Raw genomic sequence first — 18,148 nt, forward strand, 5'->3', positions numbered from 1 at the left:
AAGCTTTTTTATTTTGGAGAGGTTTCATCCATTTGGGAAATTTTTAAGTATTTGGGATTCAAAATTCAATTGTGGGATATAGAAGATAAAAGTCTTTATTCTATACCATTGTAAAATAGCTTGGGAATGTTGGTATGTATATGAGTTGATTTGGTGAAGGAGTACTTGCTACCTACAAATACCCATCTTCTAAGTCACGATTTTTTTACAAAAATAGACTAGCCAACAACAGTCATTCACTTAACTATTAATTATTATAGAGACATATATGTTAATACAATGATGATATTGCACTGTATTAGTCTAAAATTCATTATATTTAATTTGTAGTATAATTTCTATCATAATACCGCATTAGTCCAAATAATTGTTTGTTAAGTGGCTTAAAACTTAAAAGTGTAAATTCCAATGGCAGAGAGACTTGAAACCATAGGAGTCCCTATGTTTTGTATTTGCCTAACATAAAGTATAAAATAAGAAATTTATAAAAATTGATGAAATAATGATAGATGATTAAAGAAGTGAGTCAAAAGGCGTGGGGAGGCATAATTACTACCCCTTGGCGCAAAGGCACTTATGAGGAATGAGTAGTAGTGGAGGGTATTTGGGTAAAAACATGTGACGATGGAAAAAAGGTGTGACTGTGTGGCACTGGCCTGCATTCTGTTGTGCTGTGTTGGTTGGTGATCGTACTGAATTTGCATATATGCAATTATTCAGTGCTCAAATTCATTCCAATTCTCAGACTCTTCTTCAGTCGTACATATTTTCAAAGTTACATTCACGTTTTTGCATGGAATTGGAATCCCACAAGGCTAAGCCATACAACAAAAAAGTAATTTGAAAATTTACTGGGCGATTTTAAAAATAGTTAAAAAATAATTAAGGGAGGAAAGGAAGGAGGGAGGGGGATAAAGTAAAGTGAATAGTTGATAAGAAAGGAAAATGCGGAGTGAGTGAGTGAGTGAGAGAGAGAGGATAAAGTGGGCGCACGGGTGAGCCTCAGCTTATAACTGCGCTGTGTTTCTTCTCTTCCAACGTGGAAATTCCTTCCATACTCAGAACACGCGGACCTCTCTGGTTATGGGTTAGAGAGAGAGGGGGTTTCAGAGACACAGAACTGCAAAAGAAGAAGAAGAAGAAGGAGGAAGAAGAGGGAGGCTGCCATGCTGAGGCACCTAATCGCTCACCTGCACCAGCTCCTTCACACATCTTCAACAACTTCCCCAACGTCTCCTTCATCTTCCTTCATCCTTCACCCTTCTTCTCTTCACAATCATCCCAGGTATCTCTCTTTCTCTTTCTCTTAGATCTATTTCCATTTTCCCATGCCTCTTTTGCTTTTTACTCTCTTTAATCTTTTCCGTTTTTTTCTCAACCCTCCTTCGCCTCGCTTTCTTTCTTCAATTTCTGCTATCGCCTATATCGTCGCGGTTCTGATTCCCTAATTTCTGGAACGGTAACCTAGTAAGACGCTAAAGTAACTCACTTTCTCCATGTAACATTTTCTTTTTTCTTTTTCCCTGCCTAATTCTATCACTTTACAAGCATCGTTTCTGAAATTCATCACCATATGTCTTCCCATTTGCCCCCAAAATTCTTCTTCTCTCACCTTTCCTAACTAATTCATCATCCGTTCATGACTTTGTTACTTATTTATTTATTTTTAAACTTGCTGCATAATCCCATTCTGTTTATTTTTATTTTTGCAAAATCAAAAATTGGTTTGCTGATCAGCCAAAATTGAATGCTATGAACTTGAACTTGAAATACTCATTGTTCAGTAGGTAGTTTAGAGCAAAGTTTTACAATAAAGGAGATAATTAACAGAAGAGACACACTCACACTGTAGAGAGACCTGCTATTAAGAACATTAGAATCATCTTATTTTTACTTATTGCGGTTAAGGGTGCTTTATTTTTTTTAGCAGCAAAGTGTTAAGAACGATCATTACTTTGCTTTGCATTTGAATGCGAAGATGTGTTTGTACATTACAATACTGTTTGACAGTGATTACTATTAGCATTTTGAAGAATTCCTGTTAATAGTAGATGGATCACCTTGGTTTGCTATCACCCCCTACTAAATATGGTTGATTTCGTGCACTTCTAGAGCTAGGAACAGTGACATAATGAACTGTACATTTGACATTGCGTTAAGCAATCATTGCAAACTTCATGGCTGGATTTTTCTACTTATCATGTACTTGCTACTTAGTAATAGTATCTCTAGCAATAGCTGTTTGGTTTTTTACTATTAACTAGATTATATTTGAAACAGCCATGTTTGTGGTGTGAGCTGAGATTTTGTTCACTATTGACTATGCAACATCTATTCTGGATTTTGTGCATTATTTGCATCATGGTGTTACATTCTCGATCGTTGAAGTATGAGGTGGCTCAATCTGAATTTCAAATAGAATATCACTTTGTATAATAAATGTTTAACGGTGATTTATTATTATTATATTGTGAATCATGCTGATCTTAGTATGCACATTTATTTTGCTAGCTAATGGTGTGTAGTATGTTAAACATTTTCGCTTATTTTTTTTACAGATGGTCCTTCCTTGATATTGATGATAACTCTGTAGATGACTGCTGTGGCCTTGTAATGGCAGCTGGAAAGTCTGGAAATTTGAGGATGGTGGAGCCTCTAAAACATCCATCTACAAAGAAGCCCCGAAGAGATCAGAGCAGGGGGAAATCATCTGGAAGGTCCTCTATGACTGAAGTTATGGAACAACAAATTTGGAAAGATTTTCCAGAGGATTTAATAGAGGCTGTGATTGCTCGACTTCCCATTGCCACATTTTTCCGTTTCCGTTCTGTATGCTGGCGTTGGAATTCCTTGCTGAATTCTCCAAGTTTTTCTCAGCATTGTGCACAAGTTCAACACGCAAACCCGTGGTTTTATATCGTAACCCAAGAGCGTGCAAACTCAGGAGCCATGTACGACCCTTCTATTAAAAAGTGGTATCACCCAGCCGTGTCAGCACTGCCCTCAAAGTTGATTCTTTTCCCAGTGGCGTCTGCTGGGGGGCTAGTTTGCTTTCTTGAAATTGGTCAGCGAAACTTCTTTGTTTGCAACCCATTGACTCAATCCTTCAAGGAATTACCTGCTAGGTCAGTTAAGGTCTGGTCTCCGGTTGCTGTAGGGATGACAGCAAATGGGAACTTAACTGGTGCAGGCTACAAGATCCTATGGGTTACTTGTGATGGAGAATATGAGGTTTATGACTCCATGAGGAAGTCTTGGAGCCGTCCAGGAAACATGCCTGTAGGTATTAAGCTGCCATTAGCACTCAACTTCAAGTCCCAATCTATTTCTATTGACAGCACAATTTACTTCATGCATTCGGATCCAGAAGGGATTGTTTCCTATGATATGGCAACTGGGGTTTGGAAACAGTACATAATCCCAGCCCCATTGCATCTAACTGACCACACATTGGCCGAGTGTGATGGCCGGATTATGCTTGTTGGGTTGCTCACAAAAAATGCAGCCACCTGCGTATGCATATGGGAGCTGCAGAAGATGACGCTCTTATGGAAGGAGGTAGACAGAATGCCAAATGAATGGTGCTTGGACTTATATGGGAAGCACATTAAAATGACTTGCCTGGGGAACAAAGGTTTGCTTATGTTGTCCTTGAGATCGAAACACATGAATCGATTGGTTACTTACAACATAGCAAGCAGGGAATGGCTGAAGGTTCCTGGGTGTGTGGCGCCACGTGGAAGAAAGCGGCAGTCTATAGCATGTGGTACTGCATTTCATCCATGCTTAACTGCAGTGGCTTGATTTAGCTTTTACGATACAGCAATGGTGTGACATTTTCCCCTCCACTGATGTGTTTTCTGGCTGTTGGTGCCGATGTATTAACGATAAGTGTTCATTGCTGGCTAAACAAAGTGTATGAAAAGATGATATAAGTTTGTAATGATTTGTGTTTCTTCATGCTATCAAGCATGTACCTGATAACCTAGTTTTTTATTCAATATGTTTGTGAAGAAAAGTGATATCTATGGTTTATACTTTATAGGTTACAGCGATTCAGTTTCTTCATACTGTCCAGTTTTATGATTGTGTTGGTCTCTTATGTTTTGAGTGATTGGTTTTCATTTGAACCCACTTGAGGGCGAAGGTTTTGATTTAGGGACGGATCTGCTTGGATCTGTGATAAATGTTGAGGTTTTTCTTAGTGTGTGTGTGTGTGCACGTATTTTATTTAAATTTGATTCCACATTAAAAAAAAAATGGTGTAAAATGTTTCATATCGTCTTTGATCCACTACTTAAAATTTTCTGAAGCAGAACAGGGTATCGAGTTACCAAGTATGTATGCCACATGTCAAGGGGTCTCAAAAGTCAAAACGATGGTGAATTCTTGCTCACACGTTACAAGTGTGACAATGATTTGTACTTTCACAATTTGCAAACTGTACTTTGGAAGTAGCTGGGATTCCAACTTTGATGCCTCAACCAATCAAGGTACATTTTAACTAAACTTATGATGGTAATTTTCTCCATATTAAGCCAAAGAAACAAGGAAGCAACCGCTGTAATAGAGAAATTAACATATCTATCAACATTCAACACTCACTATTTGACATGCAATATATAAAGTTATAAACTGAACACAAGGCCTTATGCTACATCTATCTTGAAGGCAGTCATAGCGAATAGTTTTGGGATGTTGGCTTGTGAAGACGTGAACAGATGCATTTTGGTGTGTGCTGCTTTGATGAGAAACCCCGATCGTTCTCAGCCTCTTCTTACCAATGACTTGCTATAAATTTTTGTATGTTCCTATGTACATTTAATGTGTATTATAAAAGTTAAAAAGAAAAAAAAAATCTATACTCAAAGATTATAATTGTTTATGAACCATACATTAAATGTGTTCCGGCCTGTGAACATCCAAATATTTCTCATGGCTCTACAGTCTAAACAGAGAAATACATATATTTTTATCTTGTATTTGAACGAATAGTAATCAATTCTTCATTTTCTTTTACCAAAAGTATTAGCTCTTAACATTATCTTTGTTGTTTTACTCTTCTTTGTAGAATGATCCACCCACGAAAATAAATCCATCTAAGAGAAAAAGATAGAGAAGGGAAAATGAAGAACGCAGAATGAAGAGACCCATTTTTACCTAAGATATAAATCTATCTCTTTTAGACATTGATCATGGTAGTTTATGAAAGGAGCCACTTCTCAATGCCATTTAGCTTAATGATAGTGCTAATGCCCTATGCGGGCATGTTGGCAAATGTCAATCGGCTCCCTTACCTTGTGCCATCTGCTAGGCTGCCTTTGATTGTTATTGGAAAATGCTACTTGTACAACAAAATTCAGCCTTTAAATCTAATATTTTATTATTTTAATTTTTTAATTAATTATATTTCCTATTTTTAAAGAATTACTTTTTATTTTAAATACTTATCGCCGTAAAATTTGTAACTACTTGCAATACATTAATTTTTTGCAAACTAAACCATAAAACTCGTAACAACTTTTCGTGTACTAATTTTTAAAAAATAAGTGAAGTTTTCAAAATCAATTAAACTCACTTCAATTTTTTTTATTCAAAACATTCAAAACTCATGTCAAAAACACATCTAAAATTAAATAAACAACATAAACACATTCAAAATTATGTGTTAACACATCTAAATTATTCTCATTGTAGTTCTAAATTACATATTGAACACAGAAAAAATTAAGCTCAAATACACATCTAAAATTATAAGAATGCACTCTAAATATTTTATCAACACATCCAAAACTCATGTAAAAAAACTTATATATGTACATAAGAACATAATGAACAACACAAACACATCCAAAATTAAATATTGACACATCCAAATTAGGTTAATATTACAACTCCCAAATCAAACATATGAGTGAAAAAAAAATTATAATCACAAATACATTTAAAAAAAAACACATACACTTCTAATATTATACATAAATTTAAAAAAATAGAATTTTTTATTAAGCTAAAAAAAGGATAACATATCTTCATGAATGAACTCAACCAATTTTTTTTTAGAATTTTGCAAGCAGAAATACCAGAGACAGAAGGAGTGCGACGTGGGGGGAAAGAGACAAGGAAAAGCGCGGGAGAAGGGGGCGGTTGTGCATGGCGCGAGGGAGGAGACCAGACGGAGAGAAGCCCATCGATGGAGGAGGCGCGGGGGTGTACGAAGGGAAAGTGCGCGTCGCGGGGAGGAACGCGTCGCCGAAAGAGGAGATCAAAGGAGTGCCCAACGCGGAGAAGACGAAAACAGCCACAGATGAGGAGGGAGAGGCGATGCAGCTCTAAATCTTTACGGAACGAATATTTTACTAGTGATTTAAGATGGTTTAAGATTTATTTTAGAATTTTAAATTCGAAATTTTGAATTCTAACTAATTTGATTTTTGGATGTGTATTTAAATTGTAATATATTAATAATTAAATATATTAAATCTCAAATAGAAATTTAAAATTGAAATTTAAATTTTAAATTTTAGTTTTATTTAGTTTGTATTTTGAATGTGTATTTAATTTTAAAAAGACACTAGATCTATTTATAATTTTTAGATGTGTTTGTTTTACTTTTTTTTAAATCATTGTAATAAAAGGTTGAATATTGTACAACTTTTAAATGATACCTAGTTGAATTGTTGTTTATTGAGACAACATAAGCATAAAATGTGTTCAAAAACACTCAATTAATATATTTATCCATCCTAACAAGAACAACACAGACTAACAAAGAACACAACTTATTTTTTCTTTTATTATTTTTGTTAATTTTTTAAAATTATATTTTTTATTATTATATTTTTCGTCTCAGATTTTTTAAATGAAAAAAATAAGAATAAATTAAATTTTCATAATTTGTTTTAATTTATCACCAAACAAAATACAAAAATACAAAATTTTGTATATCTATCTTTTATGTTTTATTCTCAATAACACTTTCTTTTATACTTTATTCTCAATAACGCAGCCCTAGAGACGGATTTTGGCAATCCGCCGCAGCCCGCAGCCTATTAGTTTTCGTCTCACTCTCTCTCGCCCCTCTCAAATATAGTTGTTCTTATTTTAGTTTAAATTTACTGACACCATCAAAATATGTATGGATAGATAACAAAATGCATATATCTAAGACTGCTGTTTTAAACAAATAAATATACTTAGAGTAGTTATTATTAAAAAGGAGTGCTATTCTTTTTCTTATGTTTTTTTGTTTGTATTATATTCAGTCACAAAAAAAAATGCATGTAACTTACTAAAAGTCTAGTTTATTAACTTTATATATTTGCATTTTTTTTTGTATATGTATAAGGACGGTTATATACCGACTCCTACCTAGCATTTTATAAGGTGGCACCAATTACGTGAAAAAATGATGGTTTTATTTTATTCAAAAAGTGTTTTTTTTCCACCTCTATCTCTTTGCAACGATCTATCATCTCATTTGGTTTTCCCTAGTTTTAGTCTCTTACAAATTATGGTTTAATTATGAACTATATTATTGCTAAAATTACTACAAGTTAAAGCAAAATTAAATACAATCCTTAGTTAACTAGTTTCAGAAAGTCATCCGGTCTGTATAAAATTAAAGTAGGCATAGAATAGCAAAAAGTAATACTGTAGTAGTAGTAATTTTAATTAGAAATCCTCATAGTTCATCAAAACGTGAACAGGAACCGAGTCTAGTACAAGTACAAGAACGAGTACAAAAGTATTGCCATTTTCTACAGCGCTAAGAGATGACGACACAGTCCAAAGCATATAGCTCAAATTATGCCATGCCTCCACTCGTTGCTGTCCTGATTATCTGAAAGATAGCTGTCAAAGGAACCCACACAAAAAAAGAATTAGCAACACTGGAAAATTGAAGGCCATGAATGAAGATGCTAATGGAAGAAAGGCGCACAGAGTATAAAAATATTACAAATCAGCTACCAAACACTATCCTAATACTCAAGAGAAAACTCTATGTCATCCATCCCTACACTTGAAGGAAAAACAGATATGAAAGCAAGATCCTGCATTTGAGTCACCAAGTAGCATTGCAATACAATCGACATAATTTTCCGAAATTCGCAAAGGACATTGCAGAATATCTCCTGTTGCGAATACAAGTTTCCAGCTATATATGCGTGTTATTAACACCGATGTTTTTTTTGTGTAAACAACACATACAACTACCAAGTAATTACTCTATATCATTATGATCGGTAAAATATTAATCAGAAATAAGAATGTAGTTCTAATAATAACGGCAATTTAGAATGAGAAAGAAAGGGGAAAAAGAGGAACAAGTAGACTCACATGATCCAATGACAACAAAGACGAAGAAACCGAGCAGGACTGGACCAACAGGATAGTCTTTTCCCTTTTTAGTGTTAGTTTCTGGCACAAACCCTCTTTTTGTGATGTTCTTCTCAAACTTCTCTACTTTCCTGTCCGCAAGTCGCCTTGATGTCGTCTACACCCAATTTCCCCAATTTTATTAACAATAATAATCATCTCAATCAAAATCGTTACATAAATTGAATCAATCCAAATCACAGAACATCACATTGGGAATACATAATTGACTTGTTCACCGAATTAAGATCAGATCCCTAACCCTAAATTAACCTACGGGCAAAACGATCCACAAGCTATTAACGAAAATTCGAAGGAACCGTGGAGTTCAGGAATTAATTAGTTAATATTGAATATTATCACATGTTAATTAGAAGAAATCCGATCAGAATTGAGAGAAACCAATTTTCATATCAAATTGAATATCAAAGTATCAAACGCAACAAATCGAGTTCGATAAATAAAGAAAACCTAACTGCAGCTGAGAATCAAGAAGCGAACATATTAGATCTAAATCTAGGTTGAAATTCAAGAAAGATGAATTTCCTTAGATTAATTTAACCAAAAAAGACAAACAATAAAGAAAGGAGAAAAGGAGGAATACCATGGTTGCTGGGAGATGAGATGGCCGGAAACGGTTGGAAGAAAGAACGATATCGCCGGAAAACGAAAAGAGGGTTTTCTGTTTCCCTTCCGGCAGAGAGACTCCCCAACCTTATTGATTTGAAGTGGGTATGCGCGTGTGGGACACTGCGATCTGAATGAAAAACGATATATTTCGCCGTTTTATTTATTTACGAAATTATGGATTTATAATAGCACGTTACCTAATTCAGATGAACCTTAAATATAATTATAAATTAATGGGGTCCCCGAGCATTGCGTCACGCCTTCTTTATGATTGGCCAAAGCTATGTAATTCTTACCACGCGGCGTCTTCCTATTGGAGGATATTCTAATTTACCTATATTCTTTTATATATTAATAGTAGAGAGACGAGATAAATATAAACCATTTCCTAAAAAGTGACAACTGTTGCCTCCTGTTTACCAATACAATGGGATTTTTTTAAATAAATAAATTAAATATTTTACTTATTTAAATACATAATTCAAAATATTTATTAATTTATATAATATTATTTATTTTGTTTATGGTGTAAATGAGATAATTATATAAATATTTTGTTTACACATTATAGTGATATGTCAATTTTTTATGTTATATCCAAATATAAGATAAAAAATAAAAAAAAAGATCTTTTAAAAAAAATTATTTTTATATAAGATATTTAAATATAAAATTATTTTTATTTTTCTATAAGATCTTTTAAAAAAAGATAACTCAAAAAAATATCATTCAAACAAACCCTATATCATGTTATCTTAAATGAGATAAGCATATATTACATCTAAACTGGCTAAACATTAAAACGAAATATGAGTATTTATATGGATAAAAGATTTAATCCTCTCCAAATATTAATAATATAATTTGGATTGTTTTATTAAAAAAATATATTAATTATTATTATTTAGATTAAATTAAATTGATTTACCAATAAAATTTAAATATAATATAATTTAAATTAAAAAATTAATGATAAATTAATTTTGTTGCAGTTCATAAAAAAAATCACTTAATTCTTAAAAAAATAACTACAAATATATTTGTATCTCACAAGAAAAATCACCAATAACTACTACAAAATAAAAAGAATACAAACATATTTGACTTAGTTGATTTATTGATTTTTTCCCCTTAACTAGCTGATTTGAAATTTGCAATTTTGATAACTACAGTCCCATTCCATACGCGCCAACCACCTAGTACTCTACAGCCTACACACTTGTTAGCTTTTGTTCGGGTTTTTGGCACACTTGTTAGCTTCCCATCTCACTAACTCCCACGTTGACATACATATGAATGATATGATTATATTAACGGTTGCAACCAATGATAAAATAAGTAAAAAAAATAAAATATTATTTTGGTTTTAGTTTCTAACATTTTAAATATTCAATCCTAAAAATTTTAAACATTTTATTTCAATTACAAGAGTTTTAAGTAGATTTAATATTATCTTATTATTAAATTTGATACAAATAATCACATATTAAAAAACTAATAATATTTGATATTAGTATATGAATAAAATAAATTCACTAATAATTATTAATATAAAAGTTTTTTTTTAATTTTAAAGAGTTGATAATTAATTGCTATGATTTGAAATTTTGTATAAAAAAATCAAGAAAAAAAAGTGTTATAAAAAGATTTTAGTTATGTTTTTCTAATACATAAAAAAATATAACTTAACTAGTATCATTATTAATGTTTAAGATTATCTGTTACCATTAACTATTTGTAAATTTTAATAGTAAGATAATATTAAATTTCTTTAAAAAATTTTAAAATAAAAATAAAATATTTAAAATATTAAAAATCGAATTAATTTTTTTCTTTTGATATTATCAAATTAAAATTTATTTTAAACATTAAAAATTAAAATAGTACTCATAGAAGCTCAATCCACAACAAAAATGAAGTTGGACCTTATCAAAATTGCCATCCACTCCAAACATTCATTAGTTCTTGTACCAAAAATAAATACACAATCCCAACAAGAGTAAAGTATCGTTTTTGTCCCTAACGTTTGGAGTAAGTCTCAAAATTGTCTCTAACGTTTGAATCCTTCTATTTAAGTCCCTAAGGTTTCAAAATTGTTTCAATGTTGTCCTGTTGTTAGGAATCTTTTAGGTAGCGTTTGTTTTTTGAGACAGTACACAAAGACATGGACATTAAATAATTAAAACGTGTTTGGTAGCAGAGACATAGACAGTGGACATATTGTCTCTGGAACAGTTTTTTTAATTTTTGTGTCCACTCTTTTACAAGAGACAATGATGGACACAGAAATTAACAAAGTGGGCACAGATTTTTTAATGAAAATTCTTTTCCATTTTATCCCTACATATTATTATTATTCCATTGTTGCCCTTTTTGAAATCATATCATAAGCCCTAATTTTATGTGTTGTGCAGCAGCCTTCTCCTCCCAGGTAATCTTCCCCATTCTCTCTGTTTTGTCTCTCCTTCTTCCTTCTCTTTTTTGGATTCTTTTTTCGTCTCACTTCCCAGGTCTAGCTCTCTGTCTCTTCTCTTTCTCTTCTTGCTCTCTGTCCCTTTCTTCTTCTTATTATTTCTCTTCTTTTTTCGGTGTTCTGTGGTTTAGTACTTCATCTTATTCCTCTTTCTTTTTCTTTGTTTTTTTTTCTTCTTCTTTACTGCGTGCTTCTCCTCTTTATTTTTTTGCTCAACTAATTTAACTACAACATGTCAGAAGCAAATTATTTATTACAGCAACTTTTGGAATTCACGTGTTCTTCTCTTTCTCAGTCACGCAGGTATATAACTCTGCCTTTCCTCTTTGCTTCTTATTTTTGTTTGTATTTTTTTACTTTAAATTATTGGGTTCTTCTGGCTTCTTTTATTTTTATTTGTTTATATTGTTTGTGATTTGAAATAGGTCCACATTCATTCCTTCTACTCTTTATCCGGTTTTCACAATTAACTCATAATAGTATGCAAAAACATATTAGTGAAATAATACTACACAAGAACTAAACATGCATATATTCTCCTTACTTGAGCACCCCATCCTAAGCCCAGGGAGAGTACAGCTGATGGCGCAGACCATGATCCATCTGCTCTTCGAGCAACAACCAAACTAGTACCAATTTTGTAAGAGAGAAGTGCACCAGCTTTGGCAACAGTTAAGATCGCTAGGCCTTTGGCATTTTTTAGTAGCAAGCATATAATTTCAAAATCCACACCCACTTCACCGTCACGATCAGACCCTTCTTTTTCACCTTCCAACTCTCCTTCACTCTCCTCTTTGTCTTCACAAATCCACATCCACTACACTCTAGCTAATCTAATTGGGGAAAAATCAGCTAACAATGAAGTAAATTTCTCAGTTCTCACACACCCTTAATCTAAAAATCTGAAGTTCAGCGCAAGCAAGCTTTATTCATCTACATCTAAGTAAAAGATTAAGAAAATGTTGAGAACAAACATAGCATTATTCACTCACAACCTAATAGGCACCAAGCTAGATTTATCATATATGAATCTAATAGGAACTTTATAGTGGAATTTTTAATGAAATTCTCAAATCTGAGAAGGCACCGTACCTGGTGAAAGTGAGGATAGTTAAGGTTTTACTGTTGATAGGAGAAGTGTCAGTTTTAAAGTGACTCAAGAAGAAAAGAATAGAAATAAATGAGATTTTGACAAAAATAGAAAATGGGTGTTTGAGTTATTGGAGGTGGAAATCAAGAAAAGATTAAAAAGATGATTTTTTTTCTTTTTCCTTTTTTTCGTGCTATTATCAATTTGAGATTCGATTGAGGAATGAAGAGAAGTACAGAGACAACTACTGTTTATTTCCTGAGAGATCAAGCACAGATAAATTAGACAACATCCCCAAACCTGAAGGCATTCTACCAATTAAGCTATTCCCAGAAAGTAACACAGACTTCAACAAAATCAAACCACCAATTGACTCAGGAATAGAGCCAGTTATTGAGCAAGAACTTAAATCAAGCACCTGGAGTGCACCAAGGTAGTTATTATTGCTTTTGTCACCAAACCACTCAGGAATAGAACCATTAAGCACAAAACCTGAAGCATTGAAGGAAGCTAAACGGGTAAAATTGGCAAGTGCATCAACAGAGAAACTTGGGTGAAGACTAGCTTTATGTGTTCTTTTGAAACTGGAAATGTTGATTCCGATAACTGAACCCTTTTGGCAATGAATCCCGGTCCAGTTTCGGCAGGGTTCAGTATTTTTTGGCCGGTTTTTTGCTCTTATACCCAATGAAGATCGAAGTTGAAGCAACGAAAACCATTCGGTTCTTGAACTCGAGAGGGTTAGGGAGGGCAAGGATTAGAGATACAGGGAAGGAGGGGAGGGATGTCTATTTTAGTCTTTTTACCTAATAATTTAGTCTTGTCTATGTGTATCCAAACATAATACTAGACATTACATTAGTGTCTGGTCCATCATATTCAAACACAATACACAAACAATAATTTTTAATGTTCTGTTCTGTTCTGTCTTTGTCTCAGTGTCATGTTCTGTTCTGTCTCAAAAAACAAACGCTACCTTAACGAAATTGACGGCGGGACAAAATTGAGACGATTTTAAAATGTTAGGGACTTAAATAGGACGAACACGTTGGGGACAAAAATGATACATAGAAACAAATTTTAATTTTATCCTTCAATAATATCAATTTTTACGGTATATAGTTATTCAATTATTTTTTAATTACATATAAGTAAATTACATTTAATCATATTAATTTTATTCTAAATAAATTTATTTTTTTATAATTTTATACTTAAAAATTTTACTCATCATAAAATATTTGTAAAATGACTAGTACATAAATTTGTGGGAAAAAATGATACATATACAATAAAGTAATGTGATTTTAGTAATTTTACAAATATTTTATGATAAGAAAAAATTTTTAAGAGTAAAATTATAAAAAAATAAATTTATTTAGAATCAAAGTAATGTGATTAAGTGTAATTAACTTAAATGTGATTAAAAAATAATTGAATAACTATATACCATAAAAAATTGATATTAGTGAAGGATAAAATTAAAATTTATTTCTACGTATCATTTTTGTCCCCAACGTTTTCGTCCTATTTAAGTCCCTAACATTTCAAAATCGTCTCAATTTTGTCCTGCCGTCAATTCCGTTAACAGATTCCTAACGACAGGACAACATTGAGTCAATTTTGAAATGTTAGGCACTTAAATAGGACGATTCAAACGTTATGGACAACTTTGAGACTTACCCCAAACGTTGGGGACAAAAACGATACTTTACTCACCCCAACAATTATTAAATCTTGAAACAACCCCAGCCCAACAAAAGTATAGCTACAAATAATTCTTTTGTCGTGAATTACACACAATTCTTGACGAAGAAAGACAACTATTTAGATAGCCTCCTGACCAAAAGAAAATGTAACCTAAAACCCCAAGCTCCAACAACTCAACAAATAGGGACCTCGAAGACAACCGATGTGAATATTTAGAGAAGGCAATCGATGTGTTGATTGTTTAGCACAAAAAAGTGTAAATTTAGAATTAGGGCTCCACTTTTGAGGCACTCTTCTTAGAAAAGTAATCCAGTTACTAGTAGATGACAAATAAAAGGCATCTCTGTCTCAACCAATTAGATGGATAGGGGGCGTCGAGTCACGAAAATCGACACAAAAAGGTCTTAATTCACTCAAGTTTATCGAAGAGTGAAGTTAACCGGTCAAAATATTGATATCGAAAGCAGGTTGTGCATAAGGGATAGATACTTAAATTTGTGTTTGGCAGAAACGGTTATTTTTTTTATTTTTCCACATTTGGTGAAATAAGATTGGTTGGGCTATTCTATAAATTAAGAAGGTTTAGTAATATCAAGGAATTGGAATTCATTTTCAGACAAAACTCATGCACACTCACATTCCAGTGTTAGAGGCGTTTTAATTACTTTCTTTAAACTAAAGTCATTTACATTACTTTTTTATAATTTCAAATTCAAATAATTTAATTTCAGTTTACATTTCAAGTTTTTTTCTTTTTTTTTTCCTTGTTCAAAAAATGGAATCTTTGGTGTAATCGTTAAAACTGGTATTCATAGAAGAATAGTAGATTTCGCTCCTAGACCATAAATATCGAACCAAACTAGATTTGCTAAAAATATACATAACAAATTGGCACCCCCGGTGGGACAGTTTTTACGAAATTGTGTCAAAAAATTTTCACTGTGATCTTGAGTTAGTACATGCAACTTCGAAGTGAGAGAATTATTAATATGGCAGAAGAAATTTCTAACAGTAATCTAGAGTCTTCAAATAATAATTTTCTTGTTGTTGTAGCCCAAACTTCTGCAAGTTTAATAACAAATGTAGAAGGAGGAAAAATGCTGTTTCTGGGAAAAATGTTGCAGTTAATAATGCAATCGTTGGAGGGAGTGGGCGTAGTCCACATCCTATAATTTCTGCAAATCCAATGCAACTACCAGTAATCGCATGTTGGCCTCTTTTTAGTCTTCCTCCTGGTTACATCTCTCCTATAGGAAGTTTTGCACCCCCAATTTGATTTGGGAATCTAACAAGTACAGTTAATAATCAGTCTAGTTTTTCTCATTCTGAAATGAATTGAGAATATCATGCTGGTTAAACTTCAAATAATTCGGGGTTTATGGCTGCTTTTCGATAACATATCGATGAGAGTCACCATGACCTGGTCAATTTGTTAATTCAACAAATGGCTACTATTTTGAATCCAATAATGGCCGACAACAAAACTACATATGAGCATTTGGCTAGACAAGTCGAACAAATTGCTCAAATTGTTGACTATATTGAGGGTCAACCACATAATCAAAACTTTGGGATGAATCCCGAAAATTTGGGTCTCAACCAAGGAAATTTACATGTTAATCCTAATGAAGATGAAGCTGGGCCTCATATTGTTCGACGCGATCAGAATGCTAATAAGGTGTTGAACAGGGTACGTGCTAATCAGCGTGGAGACCATTATCAAATGACTAGAATTGTCGAAAATGTGCTTAATCGTGTAGGCATCAATGTAGAATTTATTAATCGGGCTTATTTTGTGTCGGCTTTCCCTACTGAAGTACAAACGACTGAAGTGCCAAGATGTGTAAAAAATCTTAAGATTGTTACTAAGTTTGCTGGGGAAGAAGGAGAATCGACTATTGAGCATATTGCTCGATACATGGTTGAAATAGGGAATTTAGCAAATGACGAAAATTTGAAAATAAAATTTTTTCCTTCTTCTCTAACAAAAAATGCCTTTACTTGGTTTTTAAACTTAAGGCCAACTTCGATTTTGACATGGGCACAATTAGAGAATGCTTTCCATGCCTAATTTTATAGGAGAGAATTGAAGGATAACATAATTGATTTGGTTGCTATCAAACATGATGCAAATGAATCGATTGATGATTTCATGATTCGATTAAAAAATGCACGTAATTGTTGCTATGTCACTACCTGAGAGTGAGATAGTCAAAATTGCGACCATGGGCTTAGGTTTTTATGAGTCAAAAATTATTGAATATTCATATCCCCGATTTGGCTCATTTGGTTGAGAGGGTCCGACAAGTTGAGTTGTTAAGAAAAAGAAGTATTTAGAATGAAAAAAACTCTAAAATTTATAGGTCCCTTGCTTGAAAAGAAAAAGTTTCGTATGTGGATATGGAGACTTCGAGTGAAGATTCTGAAAACGAATACTTCAAAGTTGATTTGGATGAATTAAAAAATGGGGCCACCTTATGTGTGTTCTTCATTGAAGAAAGTTTCGAATATTGATAAAAATAATGAAATGAAGCATAAGGGTGGCAAAAAGTATAGTTTCAATATTTCAAAGTTGGAACAAATTTTTTATGTGTTGCTCAAAGATAAACAATTAGTTTTATCATAGGAAAAAACTTTACTCTCAGTTAAAGATTTGAAAGGAAAACCTTTTTGTAAGTTTCATCAAGCAACTAGTCATTTGACTAATAATTGTGTTCGTTTTAGGGATTTAATTCAAGAAGCGATCATGGAAGGAAGGTTAAAGTTTGATGAAAGCAAAAAAGATATGAAGGTTGATGTTAATCCCTTCGATTTGACTGCAAATTTTGCTTAGCCTCAATTTTTTAGAGTGAACATGGATGGTTATACTTCTTTTGAATTTGATACTACTTTAGGTGACTTAGAGGCTTGTGTCCGACAGGTTTATCCTAGAGTAGGGGGTGGCTTGTTAGATTCCTTGATGCACCAGAAGCTAAAAGATAGGAACGTGTCCTTATGTCCCAGGTGCAATGTTGCTTTCGATGCAGAAGCTGTTGCAATATTCAAAAAAGAAAGAATGAAAAAGGAGTTAGCTCATAAAGAAGAGCAAGTTCGTTAGAAGCAACCTTCTCAACATCAAGAAGGGCAAAGTTCTCGAAATTCCCAAGAGAATTACTCCCCTTCATTTAATCATTCTCAAGCACTTGGAGCTCAGTGGATTAAGAATTGTCATGAGTTTCGTGATCGAGAAGTGCAAGAGTATTGATAACATCAGGCTAAAAGGGGCTATCAAGAATTTAATCGGGATCGTTACCCATATCCTCGAGGAAGGGCAAGAGAAAATTGAGGTAGAATATATTTCCGACGAGTTACTTCAGAGAAGCCATCAACTTCTGCAGATAAGTGGGCAAAACCTTCCATCCATACAAGGGTGGTTTTCCATTAGATGAGGAAACTTATCCAAAAGGAATATCGTCTCCAGCAAAAGTTGGTAAAGGTAAAGCTATCAAAGTTGATCTTGTTAAGCCCAATGAAAAAGATGCTGATCTCGATGAAGAATATTTTGAGGAAAGAGATGATGAAATGGTGGGAACAGTCTCGATCATTCCATTAGAGGTTTTGGGAAGTTATGAAGAGAGTTTTGTCGATGATTATGAAGATGAATTTGAGGATGAAAATTCTTTCGCTTTCGTTTATGAACATGAAGTAGTTGGTTGCTTTAATAAGCCTACTGATACTCAGAAAGCACACTTTCATCCATTACATATTAAGACTAAAATGGATGATATTGTTGTTAATAACGTTTTGGTTGATGGTGGAGCAACCATAAGTCTTCTTCCAGAAAAAATGCTAGTTAAGGTTGGAAAATGTGTTGATAATTTAGTTCC

At 33.1% G+C, this 18,148-nt stretch overlaps 2 protein-coding genes across 2 annotated transcripts; one reads left to right on the forward strand and one right to left on the reverse strand.

Moving 5' to 3' along the window:
• The first annotated feature begins 668 nt into the window (after window positions 1–668).
• On the forward strand, window positions 669–4,018 carry LCR (Galactose oxidase/kelch repeat superfamily protein). The gene is made up of 2 exons (XM_016335599.3): window positions 669–1,285; window positions 2,559–4,018. The coding sequence occupies exons 1-2, from the start codon at window positions 1,167–1,169 to the stop codon at window positions 3,802–3,804; spliced, it is 1,365 nt and encodes a 454-aa protein (XP_016191085.1). The 5' UTR covers window positions 669–1,166; the 3' UTR covers window positions 3,805–4,018.
• A 3,620-nt stretch (window positions 4,019–7,638) lies between these two features.
• Window positions 7,639–9,201, reverse strand: LOC107631985 (uncharacterized). Its single transcript, XM_016335598.3, has 3 exons — window positions 8,984–9,201; window positions 8,341–8,497; window positions 7,639–7,854 (listed from the first exon to the last, which is right to left on the reverse strand). The coding sequence occupies exons 1-3, from the start codon at window positions 8,984–8,986 to the stop codon at window positions 7,808–7,810; spliced, it is 207 nt and encodes a 68-aa protein (XP_016191084.1). The 5' UTR covers window positions 8,987–9,201; the 3' UTR covers window positions 7,639–7,807.
• Window positions 9,202–18,148: the final 8,947 nt, after the last annotated feature.

Source organism: Arachis ipaensis, chromosome B3 (assembly GCF_059453495.1).
Source record: "Arachis ipaensis isolate K30076 ecotype BB chromosome B3, ASM5945349v1, whole genome shotgun sequence".
NCBI lineage: Eukaryota > Viridiplantae > Streptophyta > Magnoliopsida > Fabales > Fabaceae > Arachis > Arachis ipaensis.

Excerpts from the sequence above, each read along its gene's own strand:
- LCR (XM_016335599.3), top strand. The coding sequence starts at position 1,167 with ATGCTGAGGCACCTAATCGCTCACCTGCACCAGCTCCTTCACACATCT. Across the intron at positions 1,286-2,558 it reads TCTCTTCACAATCATCCCAG|ATGGTCCTTCCTTGATATTG; the intron begins GTATCTCTCTTT and ends TTTTTTTTACAG.
- LOC107631985 (XM_016335598.3), bottom strand. Across the intron at positions 7,855-8,340 it reads CTTTGTTGTCATTGGATCAT|CTATCTTTCAGATAATCAGG; the intron begins GTGAGTCTACTT and ends TTCCTTTGACAG.